At 51.8% G+C, this 13,686-nt stretch overlaps 6 protein-coding genes across 6 annotated transcripts; 5 read left to right on the forward strand and 1 right to left on the reverse strand.

Annotated features, from left to right (window-relative positions):
• The first annotated feature begins 118 nt into the window (after positions 1 to 118).
• Positions 119 to 1,707, forward strand: POSPLADRAFT_1171809 (hypothetical protein). The gene is made up of 9 exons (XM_024488150.1): positions 119 to 238; positions 295 to 527; positions 583 to 598; positions 654 to 685; positions 743 to 767; positions 817 to 907; positions 964 to 1,078; positions 1,133 to 1,243; positions 1,294 to 1,707. Exons 1-9 carry the CDS (start codon positions 156 to 158, stop codon positions 1,578 to 1,580), a joined length of 993 nt encoding a protein of 330 aa, XP_024337521.1. The 5' UTR covers positions 119 to 155; the 3' UTR covers positions 1,581 to 1,707.
• A 455-nt stretch (positions 1,708 to 2,162) lies between these two features.
• On the forward strand, positions 2,163 to 3,627 carry POSPLADRAFT_1148292 (hypothetical protein; the record flags this gene model as incomplete). The annotated part of the gene is made up of 7 exons (XM_024486159.1): positions 2,163 to 2,245; positions 2,323 to 2,548; positions 2,749 to 2,802; positions 2,889 to 2,951; positions 3,009 to 3,117; positions 3,176 to 3,276; positions 3,361 to 3,627. 7 exons carry the CDS (start codon positions 2,163 to 2,165, stop codon positions 3,625 to 3,627), a joined length of 903 nt encoding a protein of 300 aa, XP_024337522.1.
• Positions 3,628 to 4,176: 549 nt separating this feature from the next.
• On the reverse strand, positions 4,177 to 6,213 carry POSPLADRAFT_1048101 (hypothetical protein; the record flags this gene model as incomplete). Its single annotated transcript, XM_024479439.1, has 9 exons — positions 4,177 to 4,224; positions 4,285 to 4,473; positions 4,496 to 4,520; positions 4,761 to 4,820; positions 4,944 to 4,972; positions 5,027 to 5,072; positions 5,720 to 5,830; positions 5,872 to 5,892; positions 6,134 to 6,213. 9 exons carry the CDS (start codon positions 6,211 to 6,213, stop codon positions 4,177 to 4,179), a joined length of 609 nt encoding a protein of 202 aa, XP_024337523.1.
• POSPLADRAFT_1048102 (hypothetical protein) lies at positions 6,190 to 9,831 on the forward strand (the record flags this gene model as incomplete). The annotated part of the gene is made up of 11 exons (XM_024479440.1): positions 6,190 to 6,226; positions 6,316 to 6,373; positions 6,913 to 6,991; positions 7,399 to 7,419; positions 7,496 to 7,526; positions 7,808 to 8,269; positions 8,324 to 8,375; positions 8,396 to 8,683; positions 8,845 to 8,923; positions 8,984 to 9,247; positions 9,301 to 9,831. The coding sequence occupies 11 exons, from the start codon at positions 6,190 to 6,192 to the stop codon at positions 9,829 to 9,831; spliced, it is 1,902 nt and encodes a 633-aa protein (XP_024337524.1).
• Positions 9,832 to 11,348: 1,517 nt separating this feature from the next.
• On the forward strand, positions 11,349 to 11,549 carry POSPLADRAFT_1117337 (hypothetical protein; the record flags this gene model as incomplete). Its single annotated transcript, XM_024483484.1, has 1 exon — positions 11,349 to 11,549. A coding segment is annotated over one exon (201 nt), but the record flags the coding sequence as incomplete, so codon positions are not given.
• A 263-nt stretch (positions 11,550 to 11,812) lies between these two features.
• On the forward strand, positions 11,813 to 12,971 carry POSPLADRAFT_1147285 (hypothetical protein; the record flags this gene model as incomplete). The annotated part of the gene is made up of 7 exons (XM_024486046.1): positions 11,813 to 11,899; positions 11,957 to 12,010; positions 12,199 to 12,227; positions 12,283 to 12,303; positions 12,394 to 12,547; positions 12,636 to 12,651; positions 12,886 to 12,971. The coding sequence occupies 7 exons, from the start codon at positions 11,813 to 11,815 to the stop codon at positions 12,969 to 12,971; spliced, it is 447 nt and encodes a 148-aa protein (XP_024337526.1).
• Between the last annotated feature and the right edge of the window lie 715 nt (positions 12,972 to 13,686).

Raw genomic sequence — 13,686 nt, forward strand, 5'->3', positions numbered from 1 at the left:
AGATGTCCGCGAATATCCAATGTCTGCGGGGAAGCCGAGACCTGGGAAAGTTCTGCAACATGCGGTATATTCCTGTGTAAAACGTACGACCCTGTCGCAGAGACTTGCTCGCCCTTCCCTAACCACCGCCCCTTCCTCAACCAGCGCGCCGCACCATGGGGCTCTCGTTCTCGCGGAGTTTCAAGCCTGAGGACCTGCCAGACATGACGGGCAAGGTCGTCCTCATCACCGGCGGCGCGTGAGTGGCCCGACTGCTGCTGTTCGTTGCCCGGCTCACGATGGTGCACCGCACAGGGCAGGCGTCGGCTTTGCCGTCGTGCAACACCTCGCACGGCGCGGCGCGACGGTCTACATCGCCGCACGCAGTCAGGACCGTGCGGAGGACGCCATCAAGCGGATCTGTGCGTCGGGTCTCGCGCCGGGCAACGGCCGCATCGACCACATCGAGCTCGACCTCGCCGACCCGCGCACCGCCAAGCGCGCGGCGGAGACGTTTCTGCAGAAGGAGGAGCGCCTGGACATACTGAGTGAGCGCTCTCCGTCGCGGACGCGCGTGCCGCTAACTGACGCGACGTGTTGTAGTCAACTGTGCGGCTATGTACGAACTCTCCGTGTCTACCCGTTGTACTCTGAGAGACTGACCCTGCCTGTAGCATCATCTGTCCATATGAGAAGACATACGATGGTAGGTCTTCCGTGCCACTGCGATCGACCGTTTTCTGAACCATGTTCCGTCAAATAGGCATACAGGACGTCGTCATGGTCAAGTATGGCTCTCGTTGATCCCATTTTGTACCCGACTGATCCCGATCCCAGCTATATCGGACACTTGGTATGGACGATGACGCTGCTTCCCTTGCTCAAGCGGACCGCGCGCGAGCCAAATAGCGATGTCCGGATCGTCGACGTGCGCCGCATGCTCCAAACAAGTCGTGAGATACGCCGCTGATGCGTCTTCTACAGGTGTCCTCTGACGGCTATGATGCCGTGCGGCATCCGGTACAGTTCAACTCGGTCGAGGACTTCAACTTGGAGTACAAGGACAACGTGTTCCCCTGGCCTGCGCTGATGCGGTATTGTGAGTGTCTGCAGTTCACTTGCCCGCTTAAGCCACTCTGACAGGCCCTCGTAGGCTACAGCAAGCTGCTTGTTATGTTGCGCGCTCAGGAACTGCAACGACGGCTCGACGCAGAGGGTGTCCCAATCATGGTGCTCACGACACACCCTGGCGCGATCAATTCCGGTACGGCCTTTTGTTCGCTCAGCGTTGTGTGCTTTCTCAGTGTCGCGTAGATGGGGTACGGAAATGGGTCGACTCTCTCGGGGACGGCCTGCTTGCCGCAGTTGTGATGTACTTGATCAACCTGTTCTTCACCATGCCGACGCATGGCGCATATAGCACAGTGTTTGCTGCCGCCGCGCCGCAAGTCCGCGCAGAGCAGCGCAAATATCATGCGGGGTACATACGGCCGCCAGGGAAGCTTGGGGAGGTGAACGCGAAGGCGCGTGACCCGCAGCTGGCGCAGGATCTGTGGGCGCTGACGGAGCGAGTGCTGGGAGATATCGGGGTGACGCTGTAGGTGCGCGGACTCAATCGCTATCTCCTATGTTTCAAATTACATTGCGTCATATACCGTAGCTTGAATATGCACCGTAGATCGTTCGAATTTGAATGGTCGCGAAACTAGCGCCCATCCACTGGGGTTGAATTTGATTGTCGTCGTGAGATCGCAAGGACAACCGTGACTGCGCAGCTCGACAACGACTTGGAACTTGAGAAATAGGCATAATTGTCACCTTCCAGTCCATGACGGCCAGATGAGGTCAACTATACAGACAGGTCAGTAAAAGTGTGTGCTGATATCTGGCAATAGATCTGCCAGTTGCACGGCAGCCAGTGGCATCACACAGCTAACTCCGTTATCGATAGACCTTCCCGAAAATATGTGTGCGTAAGCGGGGTTGATGTGGGTTTCGGAATCAATGCTTGGGGCCATGGTCCCGACCTGACTGGACCCGGCGAATCATCGTCACAGCCAAAGTAGGCCGTTGGCCCGCCTATTATAGAATCGGCTATCATATGCACACACACGCACACACATTGTAACGCATGCTTCAGGCGTAGAAAAGATACGTGATTCAGAGGCTCTGTTGCGACCTGCATGAGCTTTACGTTCTCTAAAAGCTTTACCCCCAATGAGCTCCCCGACCTGAGCGGCAAGGTCGTCGTTGTCACCGGCGGCAAGTGAGTGGTCTTTGAGCAGCGTCGCTGGCCGTGGGAGGATCAGGATCGGTGACTGATTGTGTGTTCTTCCTGCGCAGTTCTGGTGTCGGCTTTGCGACGATCTTGCATCTTGCGCGACATGGTGCGAAGGTGTACATGGCTGCGCGTAATGAACAGCGCGCCACCGCGGCTATCGAGCGGCTGCGCGCTGCAGGGCTGGGCCCCGGAAATGGCGAGGTGATTTGGCTTCCCCTCGACTATAGTGACCCGCGGCTGGCAAAAGCGGCCGCTGAAGAACTCATGGAGAAGGAGGACCGGCTGGATGTCATTGGTATGGGCTCTTCCTAGACCGTCAGTGTGCGTGCACTCACAAAGGCATGCGGCTTATTCGCAGTGAATAGTGCTGCCCTGTGAGTCTCCACGCTCTTCAGCCTACATAGCAACTTGGCCTGAGGCAGCTAAAAAGACTCCTTGTGCCGTACACGAAGACCCATGATGGTCAGCATCCAGTTCACATTCTCCAGCTGTTTCTGTCTGACATGGGTATTTTCAGACATACAAGATGTTGTGATGGTCAAGTCTGTTTTAGAATTTCCATCTTTAAGACACTCAAATCTGATCTTCACTACGCTAAAGCTACTTCAGCCCCGCTGTCTTCATCAAGTCGCTCCTGCCACTCATGAAGAAGACGGCAAGCGAGCCAAACAGCGACGTCCGCATCGTTGAGGTAATCCCGACCTGCCTCTGATACATTCATACTCACCATTGTCCTGATTGTGTCCAGGTGTCTTCTGCAGGTCATGCTATCGTGCCGAGCAACGTCTGTTTCAAAACCCGAGATGACCTCAACCGGGATTGCAAAGATACATTCTTCGACAAGTCCAACCGCTACAGTACGTCCCCCATAGTCGACCTCCATCCATCTTTGTAAACGGATATTTGCATTGATAGACTTGACGAAGTTCATGGGCATGCTGCACGTTAAGGAATTGCAGCGACGTCTCGACGCGGAGGGCGTACCCATCATCGTCATGGGAGTGCACCCCGGGATAGTCAACTCCGGTATGCCCGCATTCCTCCCCTCCACCTTTTGAACCTCATTGCGAGTATGCGCGCCGCATCTAGATGGCGTCCAGGCTTACGCCCACTCCGCCGGGCCCGTGCTCTCGCCTGTGTACACTTTTATTGCGAACATGTTCTTCACGCCGCCCGAAAAGGGCGCGTACAGCACTACGTTCGCCGCGGCGGCGCCTGCGGTGCGCACGGATCCAGAGACGTACCGTGGCGCATATATCGTGCCGCCGGGCAAGGTCGCGCCTGCAGGAAAGCAGGTACAGAATGCTGAGCTAGCGAAGGAACTGTGGGAGACCACTGAGAGGCTCATGGAAGAGATTGGTGTATAGGACGAGAACAGGGCGCGCCATGTGAGTAGGTGCCCAATTGACAATGATACGCGACTTTGGCCTAATTGTAGGATTCCTCTGAACTTGCATCTCATGTTGTTATCAATTTGCTTGCATACTACATGATGTTGTGTATAAATCCTAGGTCAAATATTCTGTATGGTCATCATCGTTACGCAACTATATCAATCGTTTGAGAATCAGCGCAGTCGCAAGGATGGTATGGCGAAGTCGATGGGTCTGAATACCATAATTTGTTCAATTATAATTGGCCATGGTCTTTTGGCAACATGCAAGCTACAGAGGCGCATATTCTATGCTAATTCCAGTCGCAAGTCTTGCATCTTAGTGAGACCAAAATATCGGAAATGTCTACTACCAGTCGCAATTGTTGTAGGACCACCAGACGAGCGTTGTAATAATCATAGCCATACAACAACATGATCCCCGCTCTTTCTTGCAGTTATACACAATGCTTTACAAGCCCCATAAATACAGCGCATGGACACGCTCGCTGAAACCTCAACCGCCCCTTGCTGATTATGACCATCACATTGCAGCAACCATCAAACCGCCGATTTTTCCATCCTCAACTGGCTAGAGACGGACTGTCAAAGGTTAGCCACAGGTAAGCTGGGCAGCCCTTGACTGACTCACGTTTGGCAAATCTGTGACACTATCAAGCTCAGTGGAGCTGTTGATCGTCGCTGAAGGCTCGTCGCCTCCTGCCCTGAATCGCATTGAACTGAACTTTGCTGAGATTTCTGTTTCCGCTCCCCGAGACCGGATCGACCCTCTGCTATTGAGCCTGATAGCGACACCTTTATCATTGCAGTCCGTACGCGACTTCATGAGGAGTCAGACTCACGTTGCGAGGAGTGTGTTCGCATAAGCTTTTATCACGATATTGAGCCGTGGAACCAGTCGAATAACACTGTTTACCGACCTTTTGAGACTAGGATGTTGAATACGAAGAATGCCATATTGTCGGGAGCGACTGAGTACTATCCGAGTGTCAGCGTGCGATTATACGAGCTGTGGACGTATTGCGAACCGCAATCAGATCCCCAAGGGATACTAGTCTGTTCCGATCATTTATAGATAATGTAGTGCACGACATACGCATGACTTACGTTGGGAGCAATCCAGTGGTAATGGTGTAGAGGATGATCAATTGGATCATGGCATCCGATCTGTCCACGAGGGTCAGTAATGCTGATGTTTATATCTCGTTGAATTTTCACTTTGCGAGCCCAGAACGACCTTGGTGTAACTGTACACAGATTGCACCCGCGATCAATATGTCCAGTACAGACGTCATTATATTTCCGGCGTCCGCAAGCGCCTATGACAAGCCATTGGTGAGTGTTAATAAAAACAGCCGCTGCAGCATACACACCTTAAAATCTGGCATATTCAACCAAGTCTCCGCTCCTCCGGATATACTAGGATATGGTTAAGGTGATCTACATAATTCATATCGAATACTCACGTTTTGATGGACGACACTATTCATCGAGATATCAGTAGCCTGACATGCTGATGGGTTAACGAACACACCCATCGCCATTGCTAGTCGCAGAACATGATACGTTCAAAATATGGTTCATGTAGAATATCAAGAGAACATACAGAACGGCGCGATCGCAAAGACAGCCTGTGGAGCAATCGGTTAATCAGTGGTTTCTTAGCAGGAACATGTCCTCTGACCAGAAATATAGCATACAAGCGCCATCTCTTGTTTACTATGCCGCAGTTAAGTTTACCGGCGGTGAGTTAGCGTAAAGACTCTTACACATCGCAATTCTATGAGATAGGAAACTATGATACATGCACTATTAGCACTCGAAACCATAATATATGTGTAGAAATGCTACTCACAAGTGGACGATTAAGGCGACGGCTCCCTAGACGATTTTGAGCATTGCAGACACAAGACAGAAATGATCACGCTTACCGATACGATGGGCTCTGTCTGCATTGGTCGAGATAAGAATATGTCATAGAGAACCTGGATTTATAATGCGTACCGAAAGGCTCCTAAAATGTGCCAAGGTCACCGAGTTGTCGAGAACCTGGTGGGAAGACTTACCAAGACATGTAGGCAAGCGCCAATGGATCCATGTAATCCGAAATGAGATAAACGTAGAGGCCGTGTGCAATCATTGCTAGAGAAAGGGTGTCGAGAATCCTAGTAGAGGAGCTGCCGACGTCGAAAACAATATGTGCAAAACGAAGGCTTACCATAACACAGCGACCTTCAGACTTTTGAATGAGTAAAGCGCCTCGAGAACCCGCTATCGGCTACTCACCAGAAGCTTCAAGAACACTTTGTCTTTAGTATATGTCGAATACTATTCGTGAAGGTACATTCAAAGCTTGTGTGAGGGATATGCAACAGGAACTGACATATGAGATAGTCTGCAATGTAGTAATCCCGTAGAAACTAGAAATACGCCGAGTCGGTCACATTATGAGAACAGAGGATATGAAAGAAGCCGCTCACATAGAACCAAGAAGTATACCAACGAACAAGGCACCCATGGTGGGGTTCAAGTCAATATGGATAAGCGGAAGAGTAGACATGACAGCCGCGTTGGTGAGTGAATGCGGCAGCAGATGCTTGCCAGACTTTTTATATGTACGCCAGGCTGAAGAACTAAAGTTCTGATTGCAATCGTTATTCAGAGCGCGAGGGTGGTATGATGCTGTCGAGAAACTACATAGACATAGCCATGACGAGCTTGTAAGTGTACATGCGCTGCCTGAGTCCTCCATCCTAGATCTCAATGTTGATCAGCTTCACAGGCATCCTATAGCCCAAGTAGACTGACCGAATCATTCGTTGACAGATGATCCGCTAGCTGTCTCACCGTGCTGTGCTATTGCATGCCGTGCATGGGAAGGGCACACTCTGGATAGACATGTGGAACAGGCAAGCACCTTTCCCGACTGCTACATGATGGATATGTGTGGTGCGAATTTCAGATTGAACGCCACCCTTAACCTCCTACGCCTCCCAAAAGCATCTGACAGATGGGATTTACTGCTGAGGCTCAGGGTCGTGCCGGCCCAACTCTGCCACTGGCAGTACTACTTGCTTGATCTGAGAGCGAAAGAGATCTTCTTGAGGGGAAGTATGCGCGCCAGACTGGGGCGGCGCATCAGCAAAACATCGCCGCTCTGAATTCTGTCTGAAACATCTGAATCAGATCATTCAGACGACCCAGGCACCCAGATAGCCGTCTGAAGCAAGGAGGTTCATTTCTGACCCAGACTCACCAGTCTGGATCAAAGCGGTATCAGACGCACTCAGCGGTCACCAGACGGCATTCAGGCACCTTCCAGCTATCGCAGTGTTAAAGTACGTCCGGGACCGAGAACTATCAACGAAGATACATCGCGTTTGTCTGAGCTCTGCCAAACGCGTAAGGAACGTACAGAGCGGCTCGCGCAAAGTCCGCGAGGGACTACAAACAATGCCAAATACGGTGGCATGCGCTCGCCACAATCCCAAGTTCCAACACGCAGACAATAGGTATATGTTCTGTAATGTCAAATACAGACCTCGCGCGCGCGTGTCGAGACTCGATGAATGTGGTACAACTGCAACAGATTGGCGCTGTCAGCGCCACATCTCGCCATCTGCATCAAGATCGAGGCCCGGACTCGGTTTCACACTGAAGGCTTACACCGTCGCAGTGAAGTGACTTATTCGGTGCTCAAGCCACCGTCGAAAGCACTGCGCTGAAGCGCTCAGGCTGATCCCAGATCAATGGCAGCCAGAACCCGGTAAGTTCATTGATTCCTTCAGGGACTACCGTGTGTCGTACTCTAAATACGGCAGACCCTCTACCCTATTATGCAGGCGTCGTTCATTTCTCAACTTCGCTGGTCAGGTACGCTTTGTTGATTCATCCAAAGCTTCTCCTGGCGTCAATGGGCATCTGCCAGCTCACCAGCTTCCTGTTTTCCACTGCCTACCCTCAACCTGTGCCTTGACGGCATCGCTCAGCTCGCCTTCTACTTTGATTTGCAACGTTCTTAAAGGCTCTTGAGAGAGACACGCTTTCCTTGGATACTAGTATCGTGTTTCTCATCAACACAAGGATGTGGTTTCGGTCTTACCCTACGCGATCTGTCAATGAATTGGACGATACTTACGATTATATCATCGTAGGTGAGTATTCTCAGTCGTTCATGAACTGTAGATATACAGGCTACCACCGCGTCTCAGGTGGCGGGACAGCAGGATGTGTGTTAGCCAATCGCCTCAGCCAGGACCCCTCCGTGTCCGTGCTCGTGATCGAACGCGGAGGAGTCAACAATGGGTGGATCACGCGGATCCCCTTCCTCTCCATGCAGTTCGTTTTTGGAGGCTCTTCGACCAGGATTTGGAAATCCTCTCCTCAAAAGCACATGGACGATCGCGTCTTTGAGCTAGCTGGAGGCCACAGTCTTGGAGGGGCCTCGAAAATCAACGTCATGCTTTATACACGCGGTGTCCCCGGGGATTACAACGCTTGGAGTCACGCTGGTAGAGAGGGATGGAGCTACGATGACATGCAGCCATACTTCATACGCTCTGAGACCGACCTTGACCAGGACCCACAAGAGCACCCAGATTTCCACGGCGTGAAAGGTGCGATGTACTTGATTTGCTTGCATGTAGCTCGCTTAACGACGTGGAATGTAGGGGAATGGCATAACAGGTCGCATAAGGTGACATTCTGGGGACATACTAATCCGTGAGTCTTCCTGCGTGCAGACATGATGCGGTGCACCGACATAACGGTCTTAGGATCATCAAAGCCTCGGAAGCACTAGGGATACCCTACGTTAAAGATCTCAATTCACCCCTTCACCCCACTTACGGCTGCGCGAAGATGCACTTCGCCGTCGACGCCAAAGGCTACCGCTCGTCTACTCTGGAAGCCTTCCTTCCAAAATGCCTGGCTATTGAGCGTATGCGACACTTACACGTGTGTACAAACGCCGCCGTGACCAAGATTTGTATGGAGAACGACGAGAAAGACACGCCTACGGCAAGAGGGGTGTATGTGCGATCCACTAAGTCAAAAGATCCACGCCCGCGCCTGGTGCGTGCCCGCAAGGAGGTGATACTCTCTGCAGGTCCAATTGGCTCCCCGCAAGTTCTTATGCTCAGGTATCTGCTCTGGTTCATCTCGCGACTCTAGTGCTCTGACATATCGGTAGCGGCATCGGCCCTGAGGACCACTTGAAAGAATATGGGATACCGGTGTTGAAGGATCTCACCAGCGTTGGCACACATCTTGTGAGCACAATTTGGCTCTCTAGCCGCTGTAACCATAACCATCCCTCATGCTACCTGCAGCAAGACCACATCGGCATTGCGCTGCAATACCGTGTACCCCTCAAGGACTCGCTGGCGAAGCTACAGCTGCAACCTTGGATCATATTGAAAGAACTGATGCTTTACCTTCTCTTCGGGATGGGGCTCTTCCTTGCACCGTTTCTCGAGCTCTCGATCTTTCTCCAGACGCGGCTTTTCGATTCCGAATACAAGACCGTTGCGCCGACCCCCGAAGATAAGGACGCCGCCCTGCCCATGAACGTGCCCGACATCGAAGTCATGCCGGTAAGCATAGACACTCCCAGAGGAGGCTCAACGTGCTCATCGGATATTGACAGATTGCATGGAGCGACGCGGCTGTGTCAAAATCATCCACGCGTGACGGCGGCCTCGGCTTCCTCGTCGTCATCCTCCGCCCGACGTCGACAGGGACTGTGCGCCTCGCTTCTCGCGACCCGCTTGCTGATCCTGACGTCGACCCAAACTGGTACGCGACGGGGCACGACCGCGCCGTCATGCGGAAGGGCGTGCGGTTCACGCTGCGTCTGCACGAACAGCTCGTCGCGCAGGACTATCCTGCGCATCCATACCTCGCGCCCGCAAGCGAGTCCGACGAGGACATCGACGCGTTCGTGCGCGCGTACAGTCAGACGACGTACCACTACTCGTCGACGTGCCGCATGGCGCCCGAGGTGCCCGGCTCGCCGATGGGCGGGGTTGTCGACGACCGTCTGCGTGTGCACGGCGTGCGTGGACTCCGTGTTGCAGATTCGAGCGTGTTTCCGCATATTCTGAGCACGCATCTGGCTGCGGCGACGGTTGCTGTCGCGGAGAAATGCTCAGACATGGTGAAAGAGGATAATTCCTGAGTCACCATGCCACTCTCCTACGTGTCCAGTACGATCCAGATGATTGCTAGAAACATACGTACAATGACATGTGTGTCTCCCTCCGCATATCGCCAATTATCTAGCTTTGAATCAAGGATCCAGACTGTGTGTAGTCCAAATGAGAACGACATACTACACCATGCGGGGGGGGGGGGGGCTCATAAGCGCGAACATCCCGGTCTACCGCATGGGTTGTAAATTATACGGTGATTTATGCGTCATATCGATCTTGTGTAAGGCTTGAACAAGCAGGCTATGTCCATGCCCTCTTCGCTTACCCCTGTTCTGTAACGCGGCACCGATAATGAATGTGTGGTGTACTGAAGATTTACTCCACGTATTACATTTAGAATGACATCTCTATTATTCCAGTGTGGATGGTGCCAAATTCCGATAAGAACTCTCTGCTGAGGTTTGTTTGAGACCCGAGGCAACAGGGTATATCGTATTTGTCTGAGCTCTGTCAGATGCACTCTTTACAGTAAACTTGGTGGTGTAGTACTGACTTATGCTCACTGCAGACCGCGATGTCTATGTATCTGACCCGAAGGCGCCGCTGCACACGATGCGCTCTGTGGACGATCCATTGTCAGCTGTATTTGAATGAAAGCATCGGCATTCGTAGTCATGGGATGCACCACGGAAAGTCTGCGGCGTGGATAGACCTGCAGGCTGCGTCCGAGTGACCGAGTCTCTGAGACGCTGTGGAGGCGCAGGACATTCGGCAAAGAGAAACACTGCCACCTGAAACACAAATTGCAAATGACTGCATGCGGTAACAATCAATGTATCCAATCATAAGCGGTTGATGGACTCGCATGACAAAGATGCGTACATGCGGTGCCTCATAGCTTTGCGTGCTAACCAGTGCAGAATCGGGAGCTCGCCGCTCGAAACCTCCATAAAACATGCGTTGTAAATGCTATGCCATCGAAGCCCAAAAGCCTGAGCGCTGATGGATCTGGCGCCCATAATCGTTTCACGTTCATGAATGCGTGGAGTTTCCGCTACCGACGCTATTGGCGAGCTCATAGCTGGCATGGCTAAACTTGTATATATACAACAATCTACCCACCTATCGCATTTTCCGAGCCAAGTTAGTCCCCTTGTGGCTACCTCACGATATGACGGCGCCGATCCCTCTTCTGTGAGTGCATGTGACCTACGCGTTCCAACATACGGACGTTGATCCCGTCGATACGCAGCGCAGGACCTTCAGTGAGCACTCAATCATTTCGGCTTCGTGCGATGGTGTCTGAACGACAGGCCTGATACCAGCTCCTGGCGATATGTCTGAATTGGGCATTACTAGGGACATTGAACATGCAGGCATGTGAGTAGCGTTGGTTGAACCCCGATTCTAGGTCTCTCATCGTTGTCTTTCATCAGACAATTATCATGAGAGTTTCCCTTCGGATCCTTTGCACCTCAAATTATTAGGTAGAACTTTTCCTGCGTAGGTGTGGCCATCTTGATTAATTGCAGAACCAATGGGCTTAGTATGCGGTGTCCTTGTGCATGAGTGGATTCAGACTGCGCTCTCCACTATAAGCGCAATGGACAAGTTCGTGTACGATTATGGAGACTCCTCTTCTCTGGGCCAATTTCACGCCGGGTGGTTCTCGGTAACGATCATGACTGGCATGATTTCAATGGTCGTGCAAACCTTTTTCGCTTGGCGGATATGCAAGCTATCTACGTCTCGGCTCTGGGGAGGCTGCATTGTTTTGGTAAGATATCACAATGCGACTTGAACCGTATACTCATTACCGGACACATAGCTAGCCGCCGTTCAGTGTGTCGCTGCCTTTGTGTGCGGAGCTATGGTGGGCTCCTGATCGTTTTCGACATAGGCTTTCCAATTACTAATGGGAGATGTCAGCAACGTTTCACCGAATTTGCATACGCCATCCAGGGAAAGTTGTTGATCGTCTCTGCCGTAGGTCTTTGTGTAATTGTGATGACTGTGATTATTGAAGCGCCACAGGTCTGGCTCACAGGAAGCCTCATAGTGGATATTGTGATCGCGATATCGATGTCTATCCTAGTGTGTGGTATAATGTGTTGATATGAGTCGTCACTGACTGAAGACCGACACTTGTAGCTCCTCCGAAGCAGAACTGGTGTTCCGCGGACGGATGCCCTGATTAACTGGGTAGTATGTCTTGTCGTGGAAACTGGAATGTTGACAGGTGCGGATGCGGATGCGGACATGACTTGGTTTCGAGATGCTAATACGTCTCCGTCAGCAAGTATGGCGGTCCTTGTTTTGATTCTCGCGGAGGTACATCCTGTACGTACCGCTGTGATGTACACCGTGAGGTAATCCCTTAATAAACGTAACAGCTACGCCAAACAACCATCTATGAGACAATGTAAGTCCATTTGAAATGTGCTGAGGATATCCTTCCATTCTCAAACATGCTGCAGCGTCCAAAATCTGACTAAGTTGTGAGTCGTGCTTCTATGATATATACGATCCTTCATCAAGCCTTTCACGACTCTCAGCTACGCCGTCACGTTCTTGACAAATATCAACAGTCGGGCACGTTTCAGAAAGCACATGGAAGATAATCTCGTAGTGGAACTCTTTCCTATGAGCTTCAAATGCGCTACTACACCAGCCAATGAGCCCAGCTTGGAGACTCTGCGCTACACGGAGGAAGATCTAGCTGTCGCTACCTCACTAGGACAGGTATGTTGTTGGTTGCGTGGTTCTAAGTTCGCACGAACGGCGAATAACGTGTGGCGCACAGCGCCAAAGGAGAAACACAATAGTGTAGAAACATGCATTAACTGGTGAGTCATACTATCCTATTCAACCTTAGTAGTTTAAGCTCAATGATTGAAGTGCCAGATCTGTGGCAGAAGTTGACGACCACGGAAATACTTGTATCAGATGCCTGCGAGGAGTCACAGACCAGGGCTTGGGAAGGTCGAGTGTGATTCCTGGCATGGCCGCTACTAGGGAGGGTTCGAGACGACAAACTCTCATCATACACATATATCATTACTGCAATATGTATATTATAGAATTAATGCACGAGGAGAACTGGGAAGTCAGGATTCCCAAGCACGCGACGGCCCCACGAGTCAGACCCGAATCGTGCTCGGACTAAGGCGCAGAAGAACCTCACCAGTGGCGACAATCACTGGCAGCTCAACTCGGCTTGCGGTCATAGGCCCTGCCAGCGGCAGTATGAGCCCCATCCGAAAGGTCTTTGCTGTAGTTCTTTCACATAGGCCGATGAATTGAAGTATGCTCGTGCTACAATGAAGCCACTCGCGATGTTTGCTGGCTTGCATTCTGCTGTCATTCGTTAGTAGTACACCATTGTGTCTCTCGTGTCTCTCGCCTTCGAAGCTCACCGGACGACTCGTGTTCAGTGCATTATCATCATCGTCCACTCACTTTGTCCCAGGACATATCCCTTGACGGCACTGACGTAGTCAGTGGCACCAGTGGGCGAAGTTATATAGCGGCAGTGGGTTGTGGATTGCACCATATCCGCACACCTCCCCGCTCGAACGCCGCCTATTTCGACATGTCTCCACCTACCTGCCTCTGTGAACCGAATAGCCGTGCACTTCTGATCTACATTTACCCAAACGCTGTCTGTCCTCGCCGCCGAACCGCAGGCCGCCAGCAGAACCACATAGGTACCTGCGCGTGACCTGTGGCAAGGGATAGCGACGCCCTACAAGAGCGATGTTGTCGTCAAACGCTCTGGCCGCGGGACGCTCACCGAACGACGTCTTAGCGAACATAAAGCACGTATGGCCAAGCCTTGTGTCGCATGCCGCCGTGTTGTCTACACACCTGCTCTCCCGACT

This window comes from Postia placenta, assembly GCF_002117355.1.
Source record: "Postia placenta MAD-698-R-SB12 unplaced genomic scaffold POSPLAscaffold_10, whole genome shotgun sequence".
Taxonomy (NCBI): domain Eukaryota; kingdom Fungi; phylum Basidiomycota; class Agaricomycetes; order Polyporales; family Adustoporiaceae; genus Rhodonia; species Rhodonia placenta.

Coding starts and splice junctions, on each gene's coding strand:
- POSPLADRAFT_1171809 (XM_024488150.1), top strand. CDS start 156: ATGGGGCTCTCGTTCTCGCGGAGTTTCAAGCCTGAGGACCTGCCAGAC. Junction 908..963: donor GCGATGTCCGGATCGTCGAC/GTGCGCCGCATG, acceptor CGTCTTCTACAG/GTGTCCTCTGACGGCTATGA. Junction 1,079..1,132: donor GCCTGCGCTGATGCGGTATT/GTGAGTGTCTGC, acceptor AGGCCCTCGTAG/GCTACAGCAAGCTGCTTGTT.